This window comes from Pecten maximus, chromosome 5 (assembly GCF_902652985.1).
Source record: "Pecten maximus chromosome 5, xPecMax1.1, whole genome shotgun sequence".
In the NCBI taxonomy this organism is placed as follows: domain Eukaryota; kingdom Metazoa; phylum Mollusca; class Bivalvia; order Pectinida; family Pectinidae; genus Pecten; species Pecten maximus.
In genome coordinates, this window is record NC_047019.1 from 2,724,637 (window position 1) to 2,751,639 (window position 27,003).

The 27,003-nt window shown below is 35.5% G+C and overlaps 2 protein-coding genes across 6 annotated transcripts in view; one reads left to right on the forward strand and one right to left on the reverse strand.

Moving 5' to 3' along the window:
• LOC117326851 overlaps positions 1–6,937 on the forward strand; it is an 8,787-nt gene extending 1,850 nt beyond the window's left edge. The window contains exons 2-4 of the mRNA XM_033883633.1: positions 231–386; positions 3,904–4,013; positions 5,384–6,937. Coding sequence (XP_033739524.1) covers positions 231–386; positions 3,904–4,013; positions 5,384–5,425 — 308 coding nt within the window. The 3' untranslated portion in view covers positions 5,426–6,937. The remainder of the gene's footprint in view (positions 1–230; positions 387–3,903; positions 4,014–5,383) is intronic.
• LOC117326850 lies at positions 5,770–25,756 on the reverse strand. 5 transcript variants are annotated; one of them, XM_033883628.1, is made up of 8 exons: positions 25,693–25,756; positions 20,532–20,681; positions 20,054–20,315; positions 18,299–18,399; positions 17,873–17,897; positions 17,533–17,586; positions 8,844–8,982; positions 7,776–8,391 (listed from the first exon to the last, which is right to left on the reverse strand). In XM_033883628.1, exons 2-7 carry the CDS (start codon positions 20,661–20,663, stop codon positions 8,867–8,869), a joined length of 690 nt encoding a protein of 229 aa, XP_033739519.1. In that variant the 5' UTR covers positions 20,664–20,681; positions 25,693–25,756; the 3' UTR covers positions 7,776–8,391; positions 8,844–8,866. The 5 variants fall into 5 exon arrangements, 4 of the variants coding, with proteins under 4 accessions (XP_033739521.1, XP_033739522.1, XP_033739519.1 ...); XR_004532522.1 differs by lacking the exon at positions 25,693–25,756 and having other exon boundaries at positions 7,851–7,895; positions 8,320–8,391; positions 20,532–20,721; XM_033883630.1 differs by lacking the exons at positions 17,873–17,897; positions 18,299–18,399; positions 20,054–20,315; positions 20,532–20,681; positions 25,693–25,756 and adding exons at positions 5,770–5,950; positions 6,070–6,195 and having other exon boundaries at positions 7,776–7,895; positions 8,320–8,391; positions 17,458–17,586.
• Positions 25,757–27,003: the final 1,247 nt, after the last annotated feature.

Genomic DNA, 27,003 nt, shown 5'->3' on the forward strand with positions numbered 1-27,003 from the left:
CAGTTCTCTAAGTACTGAACTAGCGTCCTTTGAACCACAAATACAGAAATTCGCATGTGGGACATGCAATTAAACGGGACAATAAATCAATCAATACGAAGGTGGGTTAGCAAAGACGTTGTATTAGAATAAAGAAGGCTCGTTCTTTCGTCTTTAATGCTAATTTTACCTGATTTTCAACTAAATCGTTTGTTTTCTATGCATCCATATTTGAATACTTTCATTCACAGCGGTACCCGGCTTTTTGATAGCAGCACTCGTACTGGCATCAGTATCTATAATTGGAGCAGTTGGAGGCACTGTTTCTACTATCATCGTCTTCATTAAAGGCATCAGATCCCATTTTCTATCGACAAGATCTGTGATTTTTGTAGGATTTGCTAGTGGTATGTATCTTTTGAATACAAAATTAACGAATTAAGCCTTACAAAGAAAACATACAAAGCATATACCTGAACGAATATTCTAAGATTATCAGATAATTTGAAAGGAAAACGTACATCTAAATTCAGAATTCTTCAGGATAATTCTCGGATAATTTATTATTAAATTATTTATCCCTATGTAAAGTTAGCAATTACGAATTGATTTTAAAACGTTATTTAGTCATACCTTAGTTTTCCTCTACGAAAAATACATGGTAGGCTTTTATCTTATGAGGATTGAAGTGTGTGATTACCTTGTGAGGAGTGAAGTGTGTGATTACCTTGTGAGGAATGTTGTGTGTGATTACCTTGTGAGGAGTGAAGTGTGTGATTACCTTGTGAGGAGTGTGGTGTGTGATTACCTTGTGAAAAGTGTAGTGTGTGATTACCTTGTGAGGAGTGTAGTGTGTGACTACCTTGTGAGGACTGTAGTGTGTGATTACCTTGTGAGGAGTGTAGTGTGTGATTACCTTGTGAGGAGTGTGGTGTGTGATTACCTTGTGAGGAGTGTAGTGTGTGATTACCTTGTGAGGAATGTAGTGTGTGATAACCTTGCGAGGAGTGTATTGTGTAATTACCTTGTGAGGAATGTTGTGTGTGATTACCTTGTGAGTAGTGTAGTGTGTGATTACCTTGTGAAGAGTGTGGTGTATGATTACCTGGTGAGGAGTGTATTGTGTGATTGCCTTGTGAGGAGTGTAGCGTGTGATTACCTTGTGAGGAGTGTAGTGTGTGATTACCTTGTGATGAGTGTATTGTGTTATTACCTTGTGAGGAGTGTAGTGTGTGATTACACTGTGAGGAGTGTAGTGTGTGATTACCTTGTGAGGAGTGTAGTTGTGTGATTACCTTGTGAGGAGTGTAGTGTGTGATTACCTTGTGAGGAGTGTATTGTGTTATTACCTTGTGAGGAGTGTAGTGTGTGACTACCTTGTGAGGAGTGCAGTGTGTGATTACCTTGTGAGGAGTGTAGTGTGTGATTACACTGTGAGGAGTGTAGCCTGTGATTACCTTGTGAGGAGTGTAGTTGTGTGATTACCTTGTGAGGAGTGTAGTGTGTGATTACCTTGTGAGGAGTGTAGTGTGTGATTACCTTGTGATGAGTGTAGTGTGTGATTACCTTGTGAGGAGTGTAGTGTGTTATTACCTTGTGAGTGTAGTATGTGATTACCTTGTAGGAAGTGTAGTGTGTGATTACCTTGTGAGGAGTGTAGTGTGTGATTGCCTTGTGAGGAGTGTAGTGTGTGATTATCTTTTAGGAAGTGTAGTGTGTGATTACCTTGTGAGGAGTGTAGTGTTTGACTACCCTTGTGAGGAGTGTGGTGTGTGATTACCTTGTGATGAGTGCAGTGTGTGATAACCTTGTGAAGAGTGAAGTGTGAGATTACCTTGTGAGGAGTGTAGTGTTTGACTACCTTGTGAGGAGTGTAGTGTGTGATTACCATGTGAGGAGTGTAGTGTGTGATTACCTTGTGAGGAGTGTAGTGTTTGACTACCCTTGTGAGGAGTGCAGTGTGTGATTACCTTGTGAGGAGTGTAGTGTGTGATTACCTTGTGAGGAGTGTAGTGTGTGATTACCTTGTGAGGAGTGTAGTGTGTGATTACCTTGTGAGGAGTGTAGTGTGTGATTACCTTGTGAGGAGTGTAGTGTGTGATTACCTTGTGAGGAGTGTAGTGTGTGATTACCTTGTGAGGAGTGTAGTGTGTGATTACCTTGTGAGGAGTGTAGTGTGTGATTACCTTGTGAGGAGTGTAGTGTGTGATTACCCTTGTGAGGAGTGTAGTGTGTGATTACCTTGTGAGGAGTGTAGTGTGTGATTACCTTGTGAGGAGTGTAGTGTGTGATTACCTTGTGAGGAGTGTAGTGTGTGATTACCTTGTGAGGAGTGTAGTGTGTGATTACCTTGTGAGGAGTGTAGTGTGTGATTACCTTGTGAGGAGTGTAGTGTGTGATTACCTTGTGAGGAGTGTAGTGTGTGATTACCTTGTGAGGAGTGTAGTTGTGATTACCTTGTGAGGAGTGTAGTGTGTGATTACCTTGTGAGGAGTGTAGTGTGTGATTACCTTGTGAGGAGTGTAGTGTGTGATTACCTTGTGAGGAGTGTAGTGTGTGATTACCTTGTGAGGAGTGTAGTGTGTGATTACCTTGTGAGGAGTGTAGTGTGTGATTACCTTGTGAGGAGTGTAGTGTGTGATTACCTTGTGAGGAGTGTAGTGTGTGATTACCTTGTGAGGAGTGTAGTGTGTGATTACCTTGTGAGGAGTGTAGTGTGTGATTACCTTGTGAGGAGTGTAGTGTGTGATTACCTTGTGAGGAGTGTAGTGTGTGATTACCTTGTGAGGAGTGTAGTGTGTGATTACCCTTGTGAGGAGTGTAGTGTGTGATTACCTTGTGAGGAGTGTAGTGTGTGATTACCTTGTGAGGAGTGTAGTTGTGTGATTACCTTGTGAGGAGTGTAGTGTGTGATTACCTTGTGAGGAGTGTAGTGTGTGATTACCTTGTGAGGAGTGTAGTGTGTGATTACCTTGTGAGGAGTGTAGTGTGTGATTACCTTGTGAGGAGTGTAGTGTGATTACCTTGTGAGGAGTGTAGTGTGTGATTACCTTGTGAGGAGTGTAGTGTGTGATTACCTTGTGAGGAGTGTAGCGTGTGATTACCTTGTGAGGAGTGTAGCGTGTGATTACCTTGTGAGGAGTGTAGCGTGTGATTACCTTGTGAGGAGTGTTGTGTATGATTACCTTGTGAGGAGTGTAGCGTGTGGTTACCTTTTGAGAAATGTAGCGTGTGATTACCTTGTGAGGAGTGTAGTGTGTGATTACCTTGTGAGGAGTGTAGCGTGTGCGTGGATAGAGTTACATGACTGTTGTGAATGTTACTTAAAATGGCATTAAGTATACGACACTATTTGAATGTCTTGCTGTTACTTCACAGTAATTCTCCAACTCATTTTGTATGTTTTGTTATTGATAAACCATTAATGAAAGTATCCCATTATCATTTAAATAATGCTTCAAATGAGTAAAATATCTATATCATTTGGGCTAGCTTGGGAGGCCACGCTTCACTTTTAATGACTAGCGTTTAAGGGAAAAGTACTCCTTGTGATACCCACACAAATTAAGGTCTCTGGATGTGAGTTGTATACGGCGGTTTGCCTTGGTAGGTTTTTTTTTAGATTACAATGGGTAGTCGAATAGCACGATGATAACCGAATCCATGTTTCGATTCTCAGATAAATGTATAAGGGTCACCCTAACACATTGACACTTTAATTTTCTATCAAAAGTAAAACCCGCGTTCTATCCGCGCCAAAAAGTGTGATTTGTATAAGTTCATATAATTTATTTCACGACTGTTATAAACTAAATAAATAAAAAGATGTTTCGGTCTACTTCACACAGGTGAGGTATGTTATTACTCTACATAAATCTAAACAAGGCTTCTTTGGTATAATTAGCTTGATCTTATATTCTGCAGGATCTATGATGCTGTCGTCCTGTTTATTGGTCCTACAAGAACTTGGTCACTATTCTGTAGGAAAATCGTTCTACATATGCCTGATATCAGGTGTGTTGCAGGTTATCCCGGTAAGTTCTTTATTTTTGTTTAAGCGACATGGACGATCGGCAATTCCAACAGAGTATTATATTTCCTTGTTTTGTGAGGTTTATTGTACTATTAAAGGAATAACGCTGTCGATTTGAATCCACCAATTATTTAAAGTTATACCTTCTATTTATGTATTGGAAGGACGTATGTGGTTCCTCTCACCGTCTTACTCTTGTATAAATATATTTACCTTCCATTCTTAACAATTATACTTTAGCATCAAAAGAGGGAGTGTTACATCTCTCTGTCAGGTCTAACCTGAAGTTTTTTCAGGATATATTGTTTTATATTTGAAGTGTAAATAGTAAATGGTAAACACCTTGCATTGCGTCATATTTTAGATTATCCGTGTAATGTGTGCACTCATATATAACTATATCGATATAGTACACTGTACATGTTATCAAATAAATATTGTTTTACGATTAACTATGCATATCTAGCACATCACGTACATATTCAATTTGATTTCAGAATATTTGTTTGTCAAGATGGTACAGACAAAGTGAATTTTGCAACAGGACAAGCCTATAAAAGCCCTCTCCTTATGATATATATATGCAACATAATGTACATACCAAAAATAAATATGAATGCTATAACTAATAACTGCAAAGAGATTCCAATACATGTATATTACTAAATTCAAGCGGGAAATTGCATTATGATATTGACTGATCATACTTTGTAATCACTTTAAAAAACAGCAACAGACAAAAAACAGTCCATTCACAATCAATAGCCTGTGCTATATCCATTAAAGTGAATAAAAAACAGTTATGATAAATTTACAATTTCCAGTATTGAGTCAAGAAAATCGTCTGGTATCGACAATGAATCTCTGAACCAAGTCAAGAACGGATTTGTTTAAAATAATATCCACATCAAAAGAACATATTCAATGCAATTCTGACGCTCACTAATAATAGTTGCAATAATATGATATTGCCACATACAGTTAATTATCTAACACATTTACACCATTAAGTCCTACCATTATGACCAGTTGCGCTAGCATTTCCATGGAATAATCAAAATAGGCGATTCTGTTTGTGTGTAGGAATGTCAACCTGTTAGGCCTAATTGAGTTTCGGTGAATCTTAACTGTTGCATACACTCATAAATGCACATACTTTCCTTATATTAATATCACCCGACTGAAATCAAAATGTTAATCAAAGTTCAACAGCATTCACATAGCGATTTTCTCGAGATTCCGGATTGGTAATATGTTCCCACATATTGAATGCATGTATATTTTAGATAGAAAGTAAGAAAAATAATCATACAGATGGATTTATTAGAAATAAAATAAGGTGTATTTTGAAATTTTCTTCTTATTTTCCAGATTGTTGGATTTATGTTTTCTAAGAACCTGGTGGGTTTCTGATTCGATTGGATGGAAGTAACAAACAGAATGAAAATCAGCATCGCAGGGAAATGCATCTTTCCTGTTATTTCCAGAAGTGAAGAATGTTTTACCTTAAGAAGACGTTCCGTTATGTTCTGTTCAACAATTCATCGTTGAGGAAATATTTCCATGCATGGTATTGTTAAGTCAAATTTTGCTGACAACACTGTTTCTACAAATACACAGCTGTACTCCAGTTGTATATATTGCACATAATATGTCCTCGTGGACTAAGGTGTTGTTAAAAGTTCATAATTTCTTTCTTACGAGTAAACAGTAATAGCTACAAACTTGGAGATGAAGTTACAAAGACTGAATACACCTTCACGAAAATAGATTTATTACATATAATATATAATAAGAAAGACATATCAATCAAAAGTTATAATGATTATTTTTCTTGAACAGCCTTCGTCTACGTATTTGTAGCTTCTATCTTCTGGATTTTAGGTTCTTCATCCTCTAAGATAGTTATTAGGTCGTTCACGTCGAATTCTACATTTCCTGAAGAAAAAAACCCTATATATAACAAAAATCTCCAAAAGGAGGAATGAATTGACAATCTGCATAACTGGACAATTTATATATAGATGTATTTATTCAACACTTTATTGTTTTATTACCTTTGTGTTTCATGTAAGTTGATATAGCTTGTACAACAGCATCGTAACCATAATCCATCTCTAAAACGGAACTCGCAGCTGGAGTTGCAAGCAGATACCTCACATTTCCAATGTTTGTATTGTTTTCTGAAACGACAGTATACATATTGTCGAACGCTTGTCATTTTAAGGTTTTCATTATTTCCCCAATGCCATCCAAAATAGATTATGTTATATTGCCTATCAATAAGATGAACGATTCATATAATATTAGGTAACGTTATCATTACAGATAGAATGAAGAAAATAGAATAAGGAAAAATGATGGATGTTGTTTGTATGGTGCAATGATAACTGTATTACGTTTCATCTAGACGACTGGGGTTCGATTCCTAGATCTGATGTGAAAGGGATGACCTGTCCGACCATGTAGGTTTTCCAAATGTGCCGTGGTTTCTCCCCAAATTAAAGCTGACCGTGCAAGTTAAAAACTTCCGAATGAGATTAAAAGAAAATATTAATAAATCACACAAGTAATAGATATTCATTTCCGCGTTAGATGACCGCACGTACTTGCGGTCAGAGTAGTGAAGATGGCCATTATCTCTCAGCTATCCTACAATTTCCTCACAAAAATAAAATCCGCACACAAATGATAACTAGCAAATAATGAATAGATCCGAAATAGTTCATTTTCCACGTTCGCGCATACCTTGCCTACGGACTGTCATCAAAGCGATAGAAAAAATAAATATAACCACCGAGGTCCGTTATTATCGTATAATTTTGCAGTCGTTTGAGTTGTCCATTTACTCACGATATTTATGGGATAATAATAATAAAACCAACAGAAAACATGAAAGAACGCATTAAATTCCATGTTATGTTATGAGCTCGTTTTTGTCAATTTTATTTTCATTCCGTATAAATCACTGCTAGCCCCTGTGATATAATACATCGCTTGTTATATGTATCGTGTTTACGCTTACCCGATAAAATGAGCGAAAATGACCTCTAGGATAGATGTCAGTAGTTTTTTGTGGTATTTGACAGGTATTCGTTTTCTAATGGAACTGACTGGAAATACTACTATTTTTACACATTTTTGCTATAAGGACATAATACTGAAACATGTATTTGCTATATTTTAAAGATTTTTCTCTTTATCACATATTTGAATGTAATCTGGATTGTACATATTTTGATCGATTACAACCATTTTCTGATAATTACCTGTTCAATTTTTAATGTCATATTCTGCTATTGGTGTATTGTGAAAAAATATGTTGGTAGTCTTGGTGGAGGGATCGAGAATAGAAATAGTGTGGGATGTATCGCTTTATATTGCAAGAGTAATAATTGTTTGACTTTTCATGGGCCTTTATATAGGAGTTGGATCCAGGTATACATCTCAAAGCAGAGCACAAACTAAAAAATGGACAATTCCTTAGCTACGATGACCGGAACATACTGTAATCTTTAGGAGGAAATCTCAGAAACGATGTCTGAAGACAGAAACTTCTTGTGTCATTTTAAATCTCAATTTGAAGCATTTTACTTGCCTTGTCAGCTTTAAGACTCGTCGCGCTACCATCCCGGTCATCAAGGATGGTTTTGTCATTTCACAAAATGCGTAATAGATTGAAAAAATATATCAACAATAATTAATTAAGTATGACCTAGTTTCGTTAGAATTCTTGCTTTGTAGTTCTTAAATATAAACTTACTTCCTTGTGATCCTGGTAGAGTCAATTGTTTGCTTGATTTGCTTTTGAAAAGCTCTTCTCCAAAGAGAGCAGGCTCTGGCTCCCTGCTACTACCGAGAACCACATCCGTCTCCAGATCGTCTGAATCAATAAGACATAAAATAACTTAATATGTAAAAGTGTCAGTTGTAGAATATTATTTGACAAAATACCCCGTCCCCCTGAGAGGACTCATCAACTAGTTTAAGTGAATTGAAACTAGATAAACCGACGAGAAAATTTGCAGGTTTGAAGGAGCTCTATACAATGTTATTTTGTGGGCTAGTTGCTTGCATTATTCTATTATCCCTGCAGAAGATCAATTTGGCAAGAACAAGCAAATGAGTCATTGATAGTCATGCAAAATATGTAACTGCGATGCTTCAACATGTGTAAGTTACAGCGTAAATTTCCTTTCATTTGCTTAATGAAAAAATATGTTCTTTTATAAAGAGTATTAACTTCTTGAGCCTCGTTTGTAGGTAATCTTAGCAAATTATATATTTGTAATTAAGCTTATACGTACCATCGTTCACTACTTCTGCAGCAGTTGCCCTTTGCGCATACCCTGGTGGAATATCCACTGGACAGTTTTGTACTGTTTGAAATGTAAAAGTGTTCGAATAAGAAAATATGTTCTAATCTACAGGAAGCAAAACAAGGCATCATCGCATTTTGATCACATGGTAGGACGCGTCACCGGTTTGAATAAATTTTGAAACCGGCATGCCTCCCTTTCTTCCCTTCTGACGGATATGTGATCTCTTTGTTCTTCATTGATACATTTTATTTCTGGTGTTTCGAATTCATGTAATTTTCATATTTTTAAATAAATACGTATGATTGCAAAACACAAAAAGTAGAAATTAAATAGATATTACTATGTAGATGATATGAAGGGAGTAGCTTTGTCTTCACGATTCTCGAAAATGTAAGTATTCTTTCGACATTTCGACATTATTACTCAGAAAACTATGATATCTAACAGTTTGATTTGGTAAAGGAAAATCAGCACATTGTCATCATACGAGTCCAATTGCATCGACTTACATTCTCTAATTTTGTTTAGAATCCTAAGAAGTTCTGCCGATTTCTTTGGATCCTTGAGTGACTGACCAAAGAAGGCTGGACTTCCAGAGACTTCTGCTTGTAGAACTTGATCCACCATCTTCGTCAACATCACTCAAACCTAATATGTAAAATAACTCAAGTTATATTTTCCACACTGACTTTTAAATTTTGAGGGTATCTAATAATTGATTTACTTTGTGTGTGTTTTAAAAACATTATTTAAATACATAACAGACACAATCACTTATTTCGAAGAAACGTGTTGATGTCAATTTGTTTGCACCACTGCTTTGCAGCTATCTGTATATTGCAATCATGTAGGCTTATGTTGTAGGTATAATAAGATGCTATATATGTTTGAAATCCGTATTCTTAAAAGATAGTCTTGCGGGGCCGTAATAGTTATCTGATCAAAAGTGAAACCGGAACGGAAAACGATATTCAAATATGTTATTCTATGTAACCACCAAAGAAGAATGTCGCAAACCGCGTCAAAATCGGTTGACCTAGTGCCGAGATATCGCACATCGAAGTACGCGATTCTTGTCGGTCGACTGCTTCAGTCTATGACGTCACAGGTTTATCGGAGTATAACTGTAATAGTCGCAAGCAGTATATACGACAATGTGAACAGTAGAAACACAGACATATCTAGATACGATCTGGACCTAAGTTTTGAGGTTGATGACTTTTGCGTATATTGCCGACAAGAAAATGGAATCCAACAATATCAGTTTGAGCCTTTAAAACCATTAAATCTTAGTGAATGGACTCTGAAAATGACCGCTCGGGTGACACAGACTGATGTATTATACCAGGGACATACATTTTAAACATGATCCAATAATCAGTCAATCACCAATAAATGTATATTAGTTATGTGTTTACCATTACTTACTCATTATTATAAAAAGGGACACGGTATCAACATTTCTTTTAGCAAATTAATATTCAAATCAACATACCAACAATAGGGGTCGCTGATTTATGGATATTTAAAAATGATTTACGGATATTTAAAAAACGCGATGAATTATGGATATTCATAAATCGCCTGTAAATATCAATAATTCGTATCTAAATATCCATAAATGAATTATGGATATCCATAATTAAAGTTGATTTATGGATATCCATAAATCGAATTATGGATATCAGAATTAATTATGGATATTAAGAATTATTTATGGATATCCATAAATGAATTATGGATATCCATAATTCATTTATGGATATCCATAAATAGTGACTTTTTTCCACTTTGGCTTGCCATATTGGCTTGCCATATAAATGCATTCATATTATGTTGATAATTATTCAATGTACGTTAAAACAAACTAATTTTAGTCAGTAATGTGGAATTTGCCACCGAAAATGGTACTGTTACCCGTTGTTTGAGCCAAGATTTGCGGGACGAATTGAACCTACCGAGTAGAAAAACAAAAACAATAACATTCCCTACATAGCACGCGCTGCCATGACATCGATTCAACGATGTTATTTTGTTAAACATTTTAGTTATATTATTTATTATTTACTTTAACAAACTGTACACCATCTAAGATGTTTTCTTATTAATTATAATAGGTCCTCGTCGAATTTATTATCGACCGAGGGGATCGTTCTCACAACATAGCGACATAACGATATTTTTCGTTGTTTATACTCACTATATTTGTGTAACTGTTCCGTGTTCTATGTCTATGTGTGATCGTTTGGACTTTACTGGAGTCTTGGTAAAGGGACAGATTGCCTCGAACATTCGAGAAAAATCTTTACTGTCGTTATTACCACTTGAGAGATTATATATTTATAGTAATACGCATCCAGCTAACCTCTGTTTGTTAGGGTCCAGTACCTATATTGGACCATACAATCATTATTACGTACTATACCTTAATATTTATATATGGGTCAAAGAAGTAATATAAACAGTATAATCCAGATAACACTGGATTCTCACATACATGTATGGAGGATACGAATTACTTGTAATGGTTATATGGGGCAAGGAAGTAATTCAAACAGTGTGGACAATGAGGTTTGTTAAGCTTTCGAGGCAATCCGCCCCTTTATCAAAACACAAAAAATACAAATACAATCACATAATGTATATAAGAAGTACTGGAAATACAATAAAAATACAATAAGAATAATGTTTTAGTAACTGGAGAAACAACAATGAACCCCTCGGCAAACGTGGGCCGAAGGCGGATACTAGCGTGACTGTATCATGTTCAACACTAGAACGCTATGCAACCACTTAATATGTATATATATATATATACTCATAACCGCCCCTAGTATTATCCCTACATTATTATCTCTTTCCGATCAAATACTGACCTCCTTCCACTCTAATTCAATTTATTCTTTATTCTATATTATTTTCCAAATCCTTGTAACCCCAGACATAATTAAAGGCACAAAATCATGGCTAAGCAATACAATATCCTCGTTCGAATATTTTCCAGTAGTAACAAATATCACTCAGAGCAAATAAAAGAATAAGACACTGAAAATGAATTATTAACATTAACATCTCCATGACAAACTCGCACAACGTCATTATAGGAGCCAACTATAGACCACCATCGGACACAGGACACTCACTCGATCAGTTAGAAATCACTATGAATAGATTTAGACAGAACACCAACACAATAACCTACCCCACATTCTTGATCTGACCTTAATCAACCGCACCTCAATAGTTAACAAGATAGAAACCACCCATAGGAAAAGCTGACCAGGACATAGTATACACTGAACTTGACGTTCGACTAAACCGACAAAAAAGATCATCCACAGACGTATTCATATATAGTAAAGCTGATCGAGACACCATCAGACATGATCTCACACAACTTGATACAAAACTCGACGGTCAAAGCAATCAACGGCTAACTTGAGAAAAACATACCAAATAAACACAACATATACAAAGCAAAACTCAAATGAATAACGCACTCCATCCGCCAGCTCATGACCAAATGTAAACGTTTACACACCCGAGGCAAAACAAAACACTACGTAGAAAAAATGATAAAAGACATCCCAGTAGACGAACACCAAATATCAGACCTTGACAAAAACACAACCCCAAAAAATATTGTTCTTCATTAAAACTACAAGAGAAGAAAACACAAACATCAAAGTCCTACGTAAAGACGACGGACATCGAATGACAGACACGACATGCCTTCACAACTGAACAAGACTATCCGATACCCAACAAAGGAAATCCACCACATCCCACCATGCAAGAGATCAACATTACACATCAAGGAGTAGATAAGCTACATAAAGTCACACAAAGCAACTGGACCAAATAACATACGACAGAATACTTTAAGAGCTACGAGCACACATTTTTACAAAATTGTTCACTTGTTCACTCACACATTTACACTACCAACAGACTGGAAGCATGCAAACGTCAACCCTATATATATATAAAAAAAAAAAAAAACAGACCAATTTCACTCACATGCAAACTCATTGAACCTATCATCACAAGTGCCACAATTACACACTTGGATAACATCAACATACTATGCAACCTTCAACACGGCTTAGGATCCTTCAGGTTATGCAAAACTCAGCTTGTCACATTTATACACGACCTCGCACAAAACAACAACACTAACAGACATACATCATCACCATGGACTTCGCCAAAGCTTTTGACAAAGTCCCACAAAAACGCTTGCAGTGTATTCTCTCATATTATGGCATAACAGGCACCACATCCGCATGGATCACAGACTTCTCTCACAACGCACCCAAACAGCAGTAAAACATCAGACACAATACATGCAACATCAGGAGTCCCTCCAGGAACCTGATGGGGACCTTTCATTTCCCTCATCTATGTTAACGATTTACACAAATACATACAACAAAGTACACCCAGACTATTCGCAGACAACAGTATCGTCTACAAATAATTAACAAAAAGGACGACACAATATAACAACATGAAGACATAAACGCAGCAGCATCGTGGGAATCTGACTGGATGATGAAGTTCAACCCAGAAAACTGCAACATCATGAACATGTTACCAAAACGAAACAAAATACACCACGATTACGCTCTCCACAATCACACTCTAACAAGTAGACTCGAGCAAATATTTAGGCCTCACACTACGTAACCACCGAAAATGAGACAAACACATCAACAACATCACCTCCAATGAAAACAGATCGATACGTGTTTTGAAGCGCCATCTCAAAATTAACTCACTACACATAAAATAACAAGCATACAAAACACTAGTTACACCCAAACTGGAATATTGCTTTACTATATGGGACCCCTATAACACAAAGAAAAAAACAAAAACAAACACAACAAAAAAACAAACATAACGCAGAGCAGCACGATATGCCAACAACAAATACCATAACACTAGTTCAGCCACAAACATGATACAAAAACTTCCATTGCCAACACTACCCACACGAAGGCTACACTCTTCTACAAAATAATTCATCAAATAGTAGCCGTTTATACAGCTACCCGGTTATTATTACCCATATGAGACTTTTCGTGATCGACCACCATTCTGTTTGATTTTTTATGTTAATATTATGCATAATACATAAATACATTTATATTATGTTCAAAATTATTCAATGTACGTTAAAACAAACTAATTCTAGTCAGTAATATGGGATTTGCCACCCGAAATTGGTACTGCTACCCGTTGTTTGAGCCAAGATTTGCGGGACGAATTGAACCTACCGCGTTGAAAAACAAAAACAATAACATTCCCTACATAGCACGCGCTGCCATCACATCGATTCAACTCGCGATGTTATTTTGTTAAACATTTTAGTTATATTATTTATTATTTACTTTAACAACCTGTACACCATCTAAGATGTTTTCTTATTAATTATAATAGGCCCTCGGCGAATTTATTATCGACCGAGGGGATCGTTTTCACAACATAGCGACATAACGATATTTTTCGTTGTTTATACTCACTATATTTGTTTAACTGTTCCGTGTTCTATGTCTATTTGTGATCGTTTGGACTTTACTTGAGTCTTGATAAAGGGGCAGATTGCCTCGAACATTCGAGAAAAATCTTTACTGTCGTTATTACAACTTGACAGATTATATATTTATAGTAATACGCATCCAGCGAGCATCTGTTTGTTAGGATCCAGTACCTATATTGGACCATACCATCGTTATTACGTACTATACCTTAATATGTATATATATATACTCATAACCGCCCCTAGTATTATCCCTACAATATTATCCCTTTCCGATCAAATCCTGACCTCCTTCCACTCCAATTCAATTTATTCTATATTCTGTATTATTTTCCAAATCCTTACTAAATCCCCCGCAATCTTGCATCCATTCTTGTAAACACCCTATTCTCTCAGACGAGCATCTCTTGACTTGCAACACTTCGTTAATTCCACAGGTAAGCCCCAACATATCGGAATGAAGTGCACATCCCTTTTACCAGCCTCAGCCCTTCTTATTTTCTGGACAACATACAAAACAGACACCGACCATACAACATATCATGCTCTCGTCCTCACACGCAAACACATACAGCTACTCTACTACTGCTTCGCGGCATACCCATTCTTCATAAAATATAAAACAATTAAACCGAGCTGCATATACCTCTGCATATTACTACTCTCAATATCCTCCGACACGGAACTCAAGCCCGGTCCAAGAGCCCAAATATATCCATGTGTTCCCTGCGGTAATACAGTCACATGGAAATCCAGTGCTATCTGTTGTGATTCATGTGAAACCTGGTTCCATTGTGATTGCCAAGGAATAAACCCATCATTCCGAAAATACATGGACCATAGCGGGGTGTCTTGGGACTGTCTGACTGTGAGTTACCAAACTTTTAATCTACACTATTCGACACCACAAGCATCAACGCTTTAAACAGATTATCACAATTAAACTGTAGCACATACAGCAGCTCTTATAACAACCCGACAAGCCCAGGACCACCCAGAGAATAAAACAAAACATCAAAATTGACACCAGTAAAAAGAAATTCACCAGACCAATACGCGTAACCACAATTCATTCTCAATCAATCTCAAACAAAAAACCAGACCTAGATCAAATAATGGATTCGCTAAAACCAGACATAATTCAAGGCACAAAATCATGGCTAAGCAATACAATATCTTCATACGAATATATTCCAGTAGTAACAAATATCAACCAGAACAAATAAAAGAATTAGACACTGAAAATGAATTCATTTACATTAACATCTCCTTGACAAACTCACACAACGTCATTATAGGAGCCTACTACAGACCACCATCGGACACAGGACACTCACTCGACCAGGTAGAAATCACTATGAATAGATTAAGACAGAGCCAATAACCTACCCCACATTCTTGATCTGACCATAACCAACCGCCTCTCAATAGTTAACAAGATAGAAACCACCCATAGGAAAAGCTGACCAGGACATAGTATACACTGAACTTGACGTTCGACTAAACAGATAAAAAAGATAATCCAAAGACGTATTCATATATAGTAAAGCTGATCGAGACACCATCAGCCATGATCTCACACAACTTAATACAAAACTCGACGGTCAAAGCAACCAAACTGCACACTACCTCTGGAAACAACAATCAACTGCTCACTTGAGAAAAACATTCCAGATAAACACATCATATACAAAGCAAAACTCAAATGAATAACGCACTCCATCCGCCAGCTCATGACCAAATGTAAACGTTTACACTCCCGCGGCAAAACAAAACACTACATAGAAAAAATGATAAAAGACATCCCAGTGGACGAACACCAAATATCAGACCTTGGCAAAAACACAACCCCAAAAAATATTGTTCTTCATTAAAACTTCAAGAGAAGAAAACACAAACATCACAGCCCTACGTAAAGACGACGGACATCGAATGACAGACACGACATGCCTTCACAACTGAACAAGACTATCCGATACCCAACAAAGGAAATCCACCACATCCCACCATGCAAGAGATCAACATTACACATCAAGGAATAGATAAACTCCTCAGCAACATAAACACACACAACGCAACTGGACAAAACAACATACGACAGAATACTTTAAGAGCTACGAGCACACATTTTTACAAAATTGTTCACTTGTTCACTCACACATTTACACTACCAACAGACTGGAAGCATGCAAACGTCAACCCTATATATAAAAAAAACAACAGACCAATTTCACTCACATGGAAACTCATTGAACCTATCATCACAAGTGCCACAATTACACACTTGGATAACATCAACATACTATGCAACCTTCAACACGGCTTAGGATCCTTCAGGTTATGCGAAACTCAGCTTGTCACATTTATACACGACCTCGCACAAAACAACAACACTAACAGACATACATCATCACCATGGACTTCGCCAAAGCTTTTGACAAAGTCCCACAAAAACGCTTGCAGTGTATTCTCTCATATTATGGCATAACAGGCACCACATCCGCATGGATCACAGACTTCTCTCACAACGCACCCAAACAGCAGTAAAACATCAGACACAATACATGCAACATCAGGAGTCCCTCCAGGAACCTGATGGGGACCTTTCATTTCCCTAATCTATGTTAACGATTTACACAAATACATACAACAAAGTACACCCAGACTATTCGCAGACAACAGTATCGTCTACAAATAATTAACAAAAAGGACGACACAATATAACAACATGAAGACATAAACGCAGCAGCATCGTGGGAATCTGACTGGATGATAAAGTTCAACCCAGAAAACTGCAACATCATGAACATGTTACCAAAACGAAACAAAATACACCACGATTACGCTCTCCACAATCACACTCCAACAAGTAGACTCGAGCAAATATTTAGGCCTCACACTACGTAACCACCGAAAATGGGACAAACACATCAACAACATCACCTCCAATGAAAACAGATCGATACGTGTTTTGAAGCGCCGTCTCAAAATTAACTCACTACACATAAAATAACAAGCATACAAAACACTAGTTACACCCAAACTGGAATATTGCTTTACTATATGGGACCCCTATAACACAAAGAAAAAAACAAAAACAAAAACAACAAAAAAACAAACATAACGCAGAGCAGCACGATATGCCAACAACAAATACCATAACACTAGTTCAGCCACAAACATGATACAAAAACTTCCATTGCCAACACTACCCACACGAAGGCTACACTCTTCTACAAAATAATTCATCAAATAGCCGTTAATTACACCACCATTCTTACCCCGGTAGAGACCAGAACCTGACATGCACACACACTCATTCAGACATATCTCTGTTACGGAAGACACATATAAATACTCATTCTTCCCACACATAAAAACACAGTGGAACCTCCTCCTTGTAGCAGCAGAACGTTGCACTAAACTTGAGGACTTCACGACACATATCTCCTACATAGTACTTGAAGTCCTCACACACTTATCAGACAAATCTTTTATCTTATATAACAAAAACAAAAAATAAAAATCACAAATTAACTGTAAATAACCATGTCACACCTCTGCATTTCTTGACTCACCTTTCCTGTATTCGTCGTTTAGCTAACCTGACATCATTTCTGAGACATCATCCCAAAACTTTTTATAGAACTCACCATAAAGACCATCACTACCGAGGCTTTTCATGCGCTTGAAGTAGTTCAGCTCACCTTTACATGTAAACAATAATGTTTTTTTAATAGCAGTTGATTAGAAATATAACCTGTAAACCAATTCATTGTGATCTACTTGTCGTCTATAATTCTGGGACACATATTAAGCTGAACATTTTTACTCCAGTGAATATTCATATTTTCCTTACGTCCACACGAAATCTGATGTTTTGAATAGCACACAACGTGTATATACAGATGATGGCTAAATACTAAGAAATGTAGAATGGTAAAGAATAAACACACCTTCAATGAAAATCTTGAGAATAGAAACAAATAATACCTTGTCCGGAAGTAGTTCTGTATTCCTGAAATAATTGATAATGCCATGATTAATAAGTAATATTAGGTCACTTTAAACTAATGATACTGCCCTCAATTTGTCAAAAATCTGCTCTGAACGTCACAGAAAAACATAAAAAGAGCAATAAAAATTGTATAACACTATCTGAGAGAATGAAATGAAAAGGATAATATGAAATAGGAACGTTTGATTCAACAATTTCCATTAGATATACAGTAAATTAATCATTTGCGTGATATATCATTGGACATGTCCTTCATGACATACACTTTGTCACATTCTTGATGTTTACACTAATTACTTAACCAATTCAGCACATTAGCTTTCAATACTAAGCTTTTGAACATCATCACGATTTCATCACCGGCTTAGTACTGCTTTCCCATCTCATTTATGAACACTTACACATATATCATACTCGAGATAATTTACTGCTTTGTCGGCCATGATCTGCAGCAGCTGTCTAAAATATTCTTCTCCTGGTGTCGGTTTTTCCTCAGAAGACTCTAAAAGTCAATACGTATTATGTTAATTACAGCCACAGTTGAAATCACCTTCAAATGAAGGACCTGTTACAGTAACAAAATAATTTGGCACACAAATTAGTTTATTCAGAAAAGCTACAATGTGAGTTTTAAAACTTCCATAGGGTCGTCTACGCTGGATGAATGGCAAAAGTAACTTGTATGCTAAACTATTTATCAAAGAAATGTTGAATGAATTCGATTATAAAAGATAAGATTAGCTGCTAATTGGAACAAGGATTTTTTTTTTTTATAAAACTATTATAATGTCATATTTGTTTTTAATTTAAAACATCTGACAAGATATTATACCAATACGCAGATATGAAAGTATTCTAAATATCTATTGTTATACAAGATATATCGCGAGAATTGTGTTGATACTGTTGACGTCGTCAAAGTAGTGAACTTGGCACGGGAGAAATAATTACCAAAAATATCATCGATAATCTTACCAAATTTTATCTATGGGGTACAGTTTCAAATGAAATGGTCGACAAACATTTCGGAAATAACACCATCAAAAATCATTTATGATTAACATCATATTTTAATAAAGAGTTTCCATCTATCGTCATACACGTCTATTCTTTGTGTATTGATATTACATTTATAAATTTTTGTTTTAATTGGCATAACATGATGTATACACAGCATGATTACTAATTCTTTGGTATTTAATATTTTTATATTTTGCTATTAAATAATCACTGACTTTCGGTTCGATTATTGCATTTCCCAGATGTCGAAGGTATTCATTAATGTAATATCTTCAAATGAGTTGCTTTCACCTTATATTTCAGCTGGTAATTGTATATGAATTAAGATGCCACATCAAATTAGTCTGTTTTATGATAAATGCTTGTATTTTCTATATTGCTCTTTGTTTGTTTGATATTATAGGGTAATTAATCGATCAATTCCATATTGGCCCTGTTATTAGGCCAAGGTCTGTCTGAGGTATGGAATTGGCTGATTAATGACTCATTTATTAATTAACTACTTGCATATTGCTAAAAATATGAAAAAACGCATATTTTTGCCAAATGCATGTAACATGTAATGCCTACAATACATGTAATAATCAGTTCAACAAATTTAATGACAACGATTAATTCAATAAAAAACATTCTACAGTAACAAGAATCATTATACAATTGTAATTAATTTAATTTATACTTGAGAGCTGGATAGAGATCTAGACTGATGGGAATATTTCATTTGTTTCTGTGGCGGCATAAGAGTGATGGTAATGCTACCTCCTGATATGTTTGCGACAGATAAGAGAGAAAAGGGCAGATAACCCTGTTCAGAATTTGATACTGTACTACTGGATGCTATCGAAAAACTGAGACAATACGAGAACACCTGGCCAATATGATATTGGCTCAGTTTTGCCCATATTGGCCAAGTTTTCCAGTGATATTGATTCGGCCGTTTTTTTCATATTTTTACCAATATGCAAGAAGTTAATTAATAATTATTTCTATTTGTAATATTTCATTTGGTAATACTTTTAATCACTCATTCGATCAATAACATCAAATTTGTGCTGTCTCTGTTGTCATCTTTTTGTTATCCAGTTGCTGACAAATATACTTCTACATGCATTTTACTTCCATCTACGTTTTCTTACCTGGTACCATATAGCATATAGCCGAGACACTCGATGTCTTAATTCCTTCCAATGGTTTGAGCATATCCTCCTGCAAAATATCTGAAACATCTTTTGTTTTTAATCCATCCTTTACAGAGCTAGACGTGCACTCTATCTTGGCACATGCATCCAAGATAGTCTTAGCAATTGATATATTCATGCATAGCCTACCATTTTGTTTGTACATATCATGCAGTTTGGATGAATATTGTGCATTGTTCACGAAGCGAAGAGCAATATGCTGAAAAAAAAAGAAATAAAACACTTGTTTCTGATATCATTCCATATATTAAGTAATAAATAAAAATTAATAATCATTTACGCATATCAATGATCATGTATATATATAAACATTTGACGGTATTATCAATAGGAACAACGCGAAGTTACTTCTCCTGTAACATAATCTTAATCAAACATTAATAGGTTTATAACCTTCTAAGTACAACAACCTTACCTGATATTCAAGAGGAAAGAACATAAGCATCCATTTAGGGTTTTCAAAATGTTTCCTCTCATGCTTAAAACTTTTAGCAGTGTGCTTTTCATCCCCAACCTTGATGTCATCAACTGGAGACGCTGTTTCCATATTTTGTTCTGAATTTTCCTTCCGATTGAAAAGAACATTGCATATATTAATTATAAATGGTATGAAATATAAGAGTACAACATGCTACAAATGAGAGTCACGGTCTTAGATTTTGAATAGTGTAGATATAGGAAAAAAATATCTGAATGTGAATGACAATGAATATCCAAATGGTATAAAACGAGTCACATTACTCAGAAACTTGTGGCAACATATCAATAGCGCATTTTAAGAACACGTCTAAATATACGGTTAGTTGGCGATTTAACTGGATTAGCATTGTATCCATTGTATTATACATGTACTGTTAAAAATCATAGGGTAATAAAACTCTTTTTACAGCTTGAGGGTCCGACATGTCAGTTTTTAGAGTGTAAGCGTTTTGAATCTTTTGGATTGTTATAATTTGTTTATATAATTTTTTAGAATTGCGGTAAGGTAGGACGGACGATCATTTCTGAGGAGGCTATCATACCTTTTTTTGTTTCTATACTCTGATACTTGCAACGTCATGTAACCCAGCGATATGGTGTACATGAGACAACTAATATCCCTTTTAGTTGGGCGTCTCAGAGCAACAGGGATATTGGATGACCTTACCAGGATAGACGTCCGCGCATTACATTGCGACGTCAAGATAAAGGCATACTTCTCTCGCACCTCCACAACCGATTCAAGACGGCGATGGAGACTCCACGTCAAGTTGTCGGCACTCATTGTCGGCCGTTGTGTCTAAGAATGGTTTGGATTCGGCTTCGAAAATTTAATTTATGACCATGACATCCCTATGTTGATCCAACACTTACGAAGAGGCGATATCAACATCGTATCTGCTTGTGCATGCATCTAATCTAACCGGTTTCGTTTTTCGAATTGGAGACGCGTGTTTTTCACGTACAAGTCTCATTTCGCGCATTACAGCGCATCACGTCCCATGTAACGTCGTTCAACTCACGCAAGTCTTTATTCAGGAGAGGTGTGTGACATAATATTCCTTAAAATGCAATTAACACCTTGTTGAGGTCGGTGTTAGGGAGAGTAAGAGCAGCGATTGTTGCCAGGAGAGGGCACAAATGCTACTGATTGGAAACGGCGTAGGCCACTTCTTGTTTTAACGGTATTCACACAAACACCGTCTGTGACAGGAAAATAAAAATCATCAAAATATATTCAGTAATAATACTTTATCACTCCCCTACAAGTGTTTGATTGTGTTGGGCGTGCTGTATCTACTTAACGACCATGCTATTGAGCCGTGGAAATCCAAAGTTTAAGAACTTTAATAAGATCTTTGAAATAGTAAATTATTTATATCATCCGTGATCGTCATTTTGATTCTGTTCTAGTGTAAACTATATTCTTCAAACTTTTTTAAAGAGAAAATAATTTGTTTGGTTATTTGAAATTTGTCATTCTCGCTGCTTTGCCATATTTGTGCACATATACACGTTACTTATGGTTATCTTTATTAGTATTTGACGTCATGTCAAGTATGTACGAGATCGTCACATCCTTAGTAATTGTCATTTCCCTATTATGTGTAGCACTGTTTGTGTAGTAGGTTACGTCCTCACGAACGGTTTGTCGCCCTGGATGTAGACCCTCCTTTTTTCTGAGGCGAAAGGTTTTGAAATAAATATGTTTTGTACATTAAATTACTGTTAATCTATCATTAATGAACACGAATGTTTTACTATGATATTTGACAGATACTGTAAATCGTATTGGTTGTATGATAAACGGTAGGCTCCGATTTGTTTTACATATAGTGATAACGCCTGTATTATTCAGCTTAAGTGTTTTGTAGCGTTTATATAGTGTAGCGTTAAGTTTGTAGCATGGGACAGGTGCGTTAATCCATTGCGATATTGTATATAAACGATTCCATTGTAATGTTTTGTACAGCTGTCTTATGCATTATCATAAAAAACTCATCTCCGAGGTATTGGTCCAAACCCGATGAACTGTTTCCAGAGGCCGAAGGCCGAGGTAAACAGTTCGTCGGGTTGGTCCTAACATCGAGTGTGAGAGTTTTGACAGTTGACTGATCAGGCATGAAACAACTGTTTTGTTACTTGAATAATCCACAACTTTTCACATTTACGCTGTCTTATTAGGCCAAGTAACCTGTTATTTCCTGCTTTGGTACATTTTCGAACTCAAAAGTTGACGTTTCTATGGTTTTGCACTGCACTGTCAGAATTCATACAGACCCTTTTATGACATTTTATGTGTTAGGCAAATCGCAATTAGATACAACAAACCCTGATGGAGTTTACGTCAAATTTCTCTTACTTTGAATCTAGACGTTGCTAGAGATACTTTTTACAAACACGAGCAGAAAGACGATTCATCGTAATCATTTGGGTGTTTGGGTGCGTTTGGATGTTCCTGGCCAGTCACCAGTCAATATATTGACAGGTCAAAAGTCGAAAATACTGAATTTATATTGACATATAGAGTCAGGTATCAAATTCTACTATTGGTATTAAATGAGCCATACATGTAGCAAGACATAATATAGAACGGATATTATTTAGACTAAATGTTCATTAAGCTAAATAATGAGAGTTTCCAAAATCAAAAATGACCATTTTTATAACGACGGCTTGATGATGTCTGTATGTGTATAAATGCAAACTGATATTGTTATTGAAATTTAACCTGTTTCTTGTTGTAACATTAAATATATAACAGTAAAAATGAATGACACTACATTATTCCAATATGTTAAAAAGCGGTTGTCGTTCGAAACATAGTTATCCATTGCCTGAATAACATCCTATGATAAGCATATGAAAAACAGATTTTCACCTGCCTTACTTTCGTTTTAGTATATTACACTTTTGACAACTAACCACACTGATAAGGCAAGACAAAATAACCTGATTACTAAGTATATTTATGATTGAATTCGTGTGCTGATATACTATTAACCTTTACATTTACAAATCATACGAATATAGAAACCAGTACAAAATATACAAATATATCTGATATTGCCATATCAAATGCTTATCTGGATGCATACTTAATTACCTAGGGCAGGCACTTATACCTGTAGGACATCCTGACCAAATCGCTGATATGTACAGTTTCAAATCATACAATTTGATTTGCTTAAGACAAACAGGTAATTGGAACACATAGTGTGGTTGTGTTGATACACTTACCTTTATAAATTCACAACAATGACGACATGCTCCGGAATGCAATTTCTCAGAGAATGATGTGTACTACTAAAGCCGAGTCATGTAGTATAAAAGTCTATCTAGTTGTTTAGATTAGATATGTCCATAGTGTGTATGTCCTCCAGTGCATATGTGATATAATCACACCGCTATGTTATAATGACATTGAAGGTTTTATCTTTAAACAAACAAATACCTGATTCGTTCGTCTTTCAAAATGACAGAAAGTCAATAAAATTCGGAGTAAAATAGATTTAGCACTAGAGGAATGTCAATAGTAGCGTTAACTAGAGCTTTTGTAAAAAGATTCCATAACTATAACATTCGGCTGTACTCCACATGTTAGATAAATGATGATGAATTGTGACACCTGCTAATATTTTGCACTAAACTAAATAAAACTACCTAACACCTAATAATATTTCAATATTTTGCTTTACAACTATTTTAACTAAATGTCAACAATTTAGCTCCGAGCAGATATGATCATTCATGGAAGGAAATAATCAGTTGTATAATGCTGTTTGACATTTTGTCAAATCACCGGACTGTACATCAAATTGTTTTATATAACGGTATAGATTCTTATTTTAGCAAGGAGACATTTGCTCCGAATGCTTTACAGATACATGAAGCATCCAACCACCGGTATGTTTCGACACTATTGAAGATTTATGCTTATTGTCATGATAGTTTTGTGCTAGCATTAACAAATCATCTGTTATAAATAGCAAATAAGCAGGCTAACGACGGTACACTATGACAACAGTGTTAATCACAGTTTACCTGTACATAATATCCGTGCTATTGTTTAACGGATCAAATGTTCGCGACCACCTCAATGACGCGCTAAGAAGCGAAAATATCATCCTTATGAATATAACCGGTTATTACGGTATATCAAAATAATAATTACACACGCCTTATCTAGGAATACGGAAAAGAATCAGCATGAACCAGACATTAACTCATAGATGAAATAAAGACAAATATTATAAGATTATATTTTATTTCAAAAAGAAAATAACGTGTATATATAAAATGAATTATTATTCAACGAACCGACTAAAATGTACGAAAGTCGGTTGGGACCATTTTCGTAGAAGAAATAATATATTTTGTCGCGTTATAACAAGTAATTGAAAATCTAGCCCTGAATTTAGCATGTGATTATCCATCATTTGAAAATGAGTTCCTAAACCAAGGTCAACAACTGTATGAGAACTTGTCAGTTTCTAACTTCCGGTATTTCGGCAAGAAAAAACTCTGGCTACTTATTAACGACTCTCATCAAAGGTCTCTAACCTGAAAGAAGGTGATGTTGCCAAATCTAATGATAAAATATGTTTATTAAAATCAGATAAATAGTATTGCAGAGTGGTATCAAGAGGTATATTTTGATTTTATATGAATGTTTTACAATTTTTTTTATTAAAGAAAACATATTTTACAATTATTTTCATGACATATTAGGGAAATGTTTATGATGCAGAGGTTCCAAGAGATATAACATAGTATTACAACTTTTTTTTAATTCATCACTTAGTTAATGAAGGAGTCCATTTACAAATTGAAGTCGATAAACATGATTGTTAACATTGTATTCCTTTGTGAAATAAAAAAAATGATAAAGACAAAATATCTTTTTTCATATAGTAAGCCTTCGTTGATGCACAGTACATTGTATTGTGGGACGGATACACTTTTTCAACGATACTATCAACGATGTAGAAACAAAGTACATTGTAAGATGTGCAACCATTATCTAACACATGCATGGGGAAACGTTTAAGTTATTTGTCAAGTTTGTAGTCTGCGGCTCACGTATTAACACGTACCTTAACGTAAGACGAAACTCCATTCACCCCTCATTAGCGGATGGTTAGAAGCTGTAGTTTTCCTGTGCATTAACAGAAATAAAACAAATCACGAAAACAGAGGTAGTATCAGACACTTTTGTATTATTTTCAGTCGTGTACAAATTATGATATATTGGTGACTAAAGAATCCCTATTAAATGATATTCACAGACTTCAAAATGTTTTTAGGCGACAAATAGAGCAAAATGTTGTCAAAAGACCTGTCTGACCAGGTTTCCTCAAATGATTGCTGAAGAAACTTGTAAATACATAAAATCGTACAGAAACCTGAGTTGGAAATCCTGGATTCACCTATATATAATCTATTACACATTCCTGGAAGTTTATTCTAAATTTTCATATTGTTACTGAAAAAAAAAACATTGCAAAGTTGCCGGATTTCATATTCTACAGTCTTTGATACGACTAATATAGTTGTACATTTTACGTAACAGCTGTGTTCTACTTTTCTAGTTTGTTTACCTGGAAGTTAAATATTTTGAGTCAGCTATCTGTGACTCATTTAGGTCCATAATGACTGCATTAATATAGTGATTACCTTATATGGGTCAGGATTTGTTGTGAAACAATATGAGGTGTCTATGGAGTTATCAAACACACACAAATGTATATATATATATTCCGTACACCGGAATAACTAGTACATTATAAATAGAAATGGTGTATTCTTAGAATGATTGTTTGTAAAACCAATGATAGTCTTCTAAGAATAATTTCAGTTATCTTGAGATGAAATATTTCTTAACCCAAAATGTTTCTATAAGTATGTCGACCAATATACTGAGGCAGAAGAAATGTAAATAATGAATGTGAAGTACTTGGATTATTAGAAACACAGTATCCGAAGTAACACTTCAGTTTAGTACTACAAAAAGTTGTCTTTTTTAGTCCTTTTGGAAATAACCTCTACTAAAAATAGTATAAATGAGAGACTTAAACAAAGTGCGGTTGCCTCCCTTGATATGCTAAATGTCTTTACAATAACAATAACGACGAGAAAATTGGAATATGTCGGATAATTGAGACAAACCAAAATAAAAATATAAAAATTGATAAATAAAAATAAACATTTAGATATATGAATAAACACATTATATTGGTGAGAATGTATTGATTGCAGATTTATGATGAGTCTTATAGGGAAATGTTGTATACTATTTTTGTGAACAATACATCAACGATCATTCTTTCCCTGTGATAGATATTCTAGTATTCGATCGCGTTCTGCCAACAACCTCAGAGACCAATAACACAAAATGAGGCATCAAA

Excerpts from the sequence above, each read along its gene's own strand:
- LOC117326850 (XM_033883628.1), bottom strand. The coding sequence starts at position 20,663 with ATGGAAACAGCGTCTCCAGTTGATGACATCAAGGTTGGGGATGAAAAG. Across the intron at positions 17,898-18,298 it reads ATCTCGAGTATGATATATGT|GAATACAGAACTACTTCCGG; the intron begins GTAAGTGTTCAT and ends CAATTATTTCAG. Across the intron at positions 8,983-17,532 it reads CGGTAGTGATGGTCTTTATG|GTTTGAGTGATGTTGACGAA; the intron begins GTGAGTTCTATA and ends TTTACATATTAG.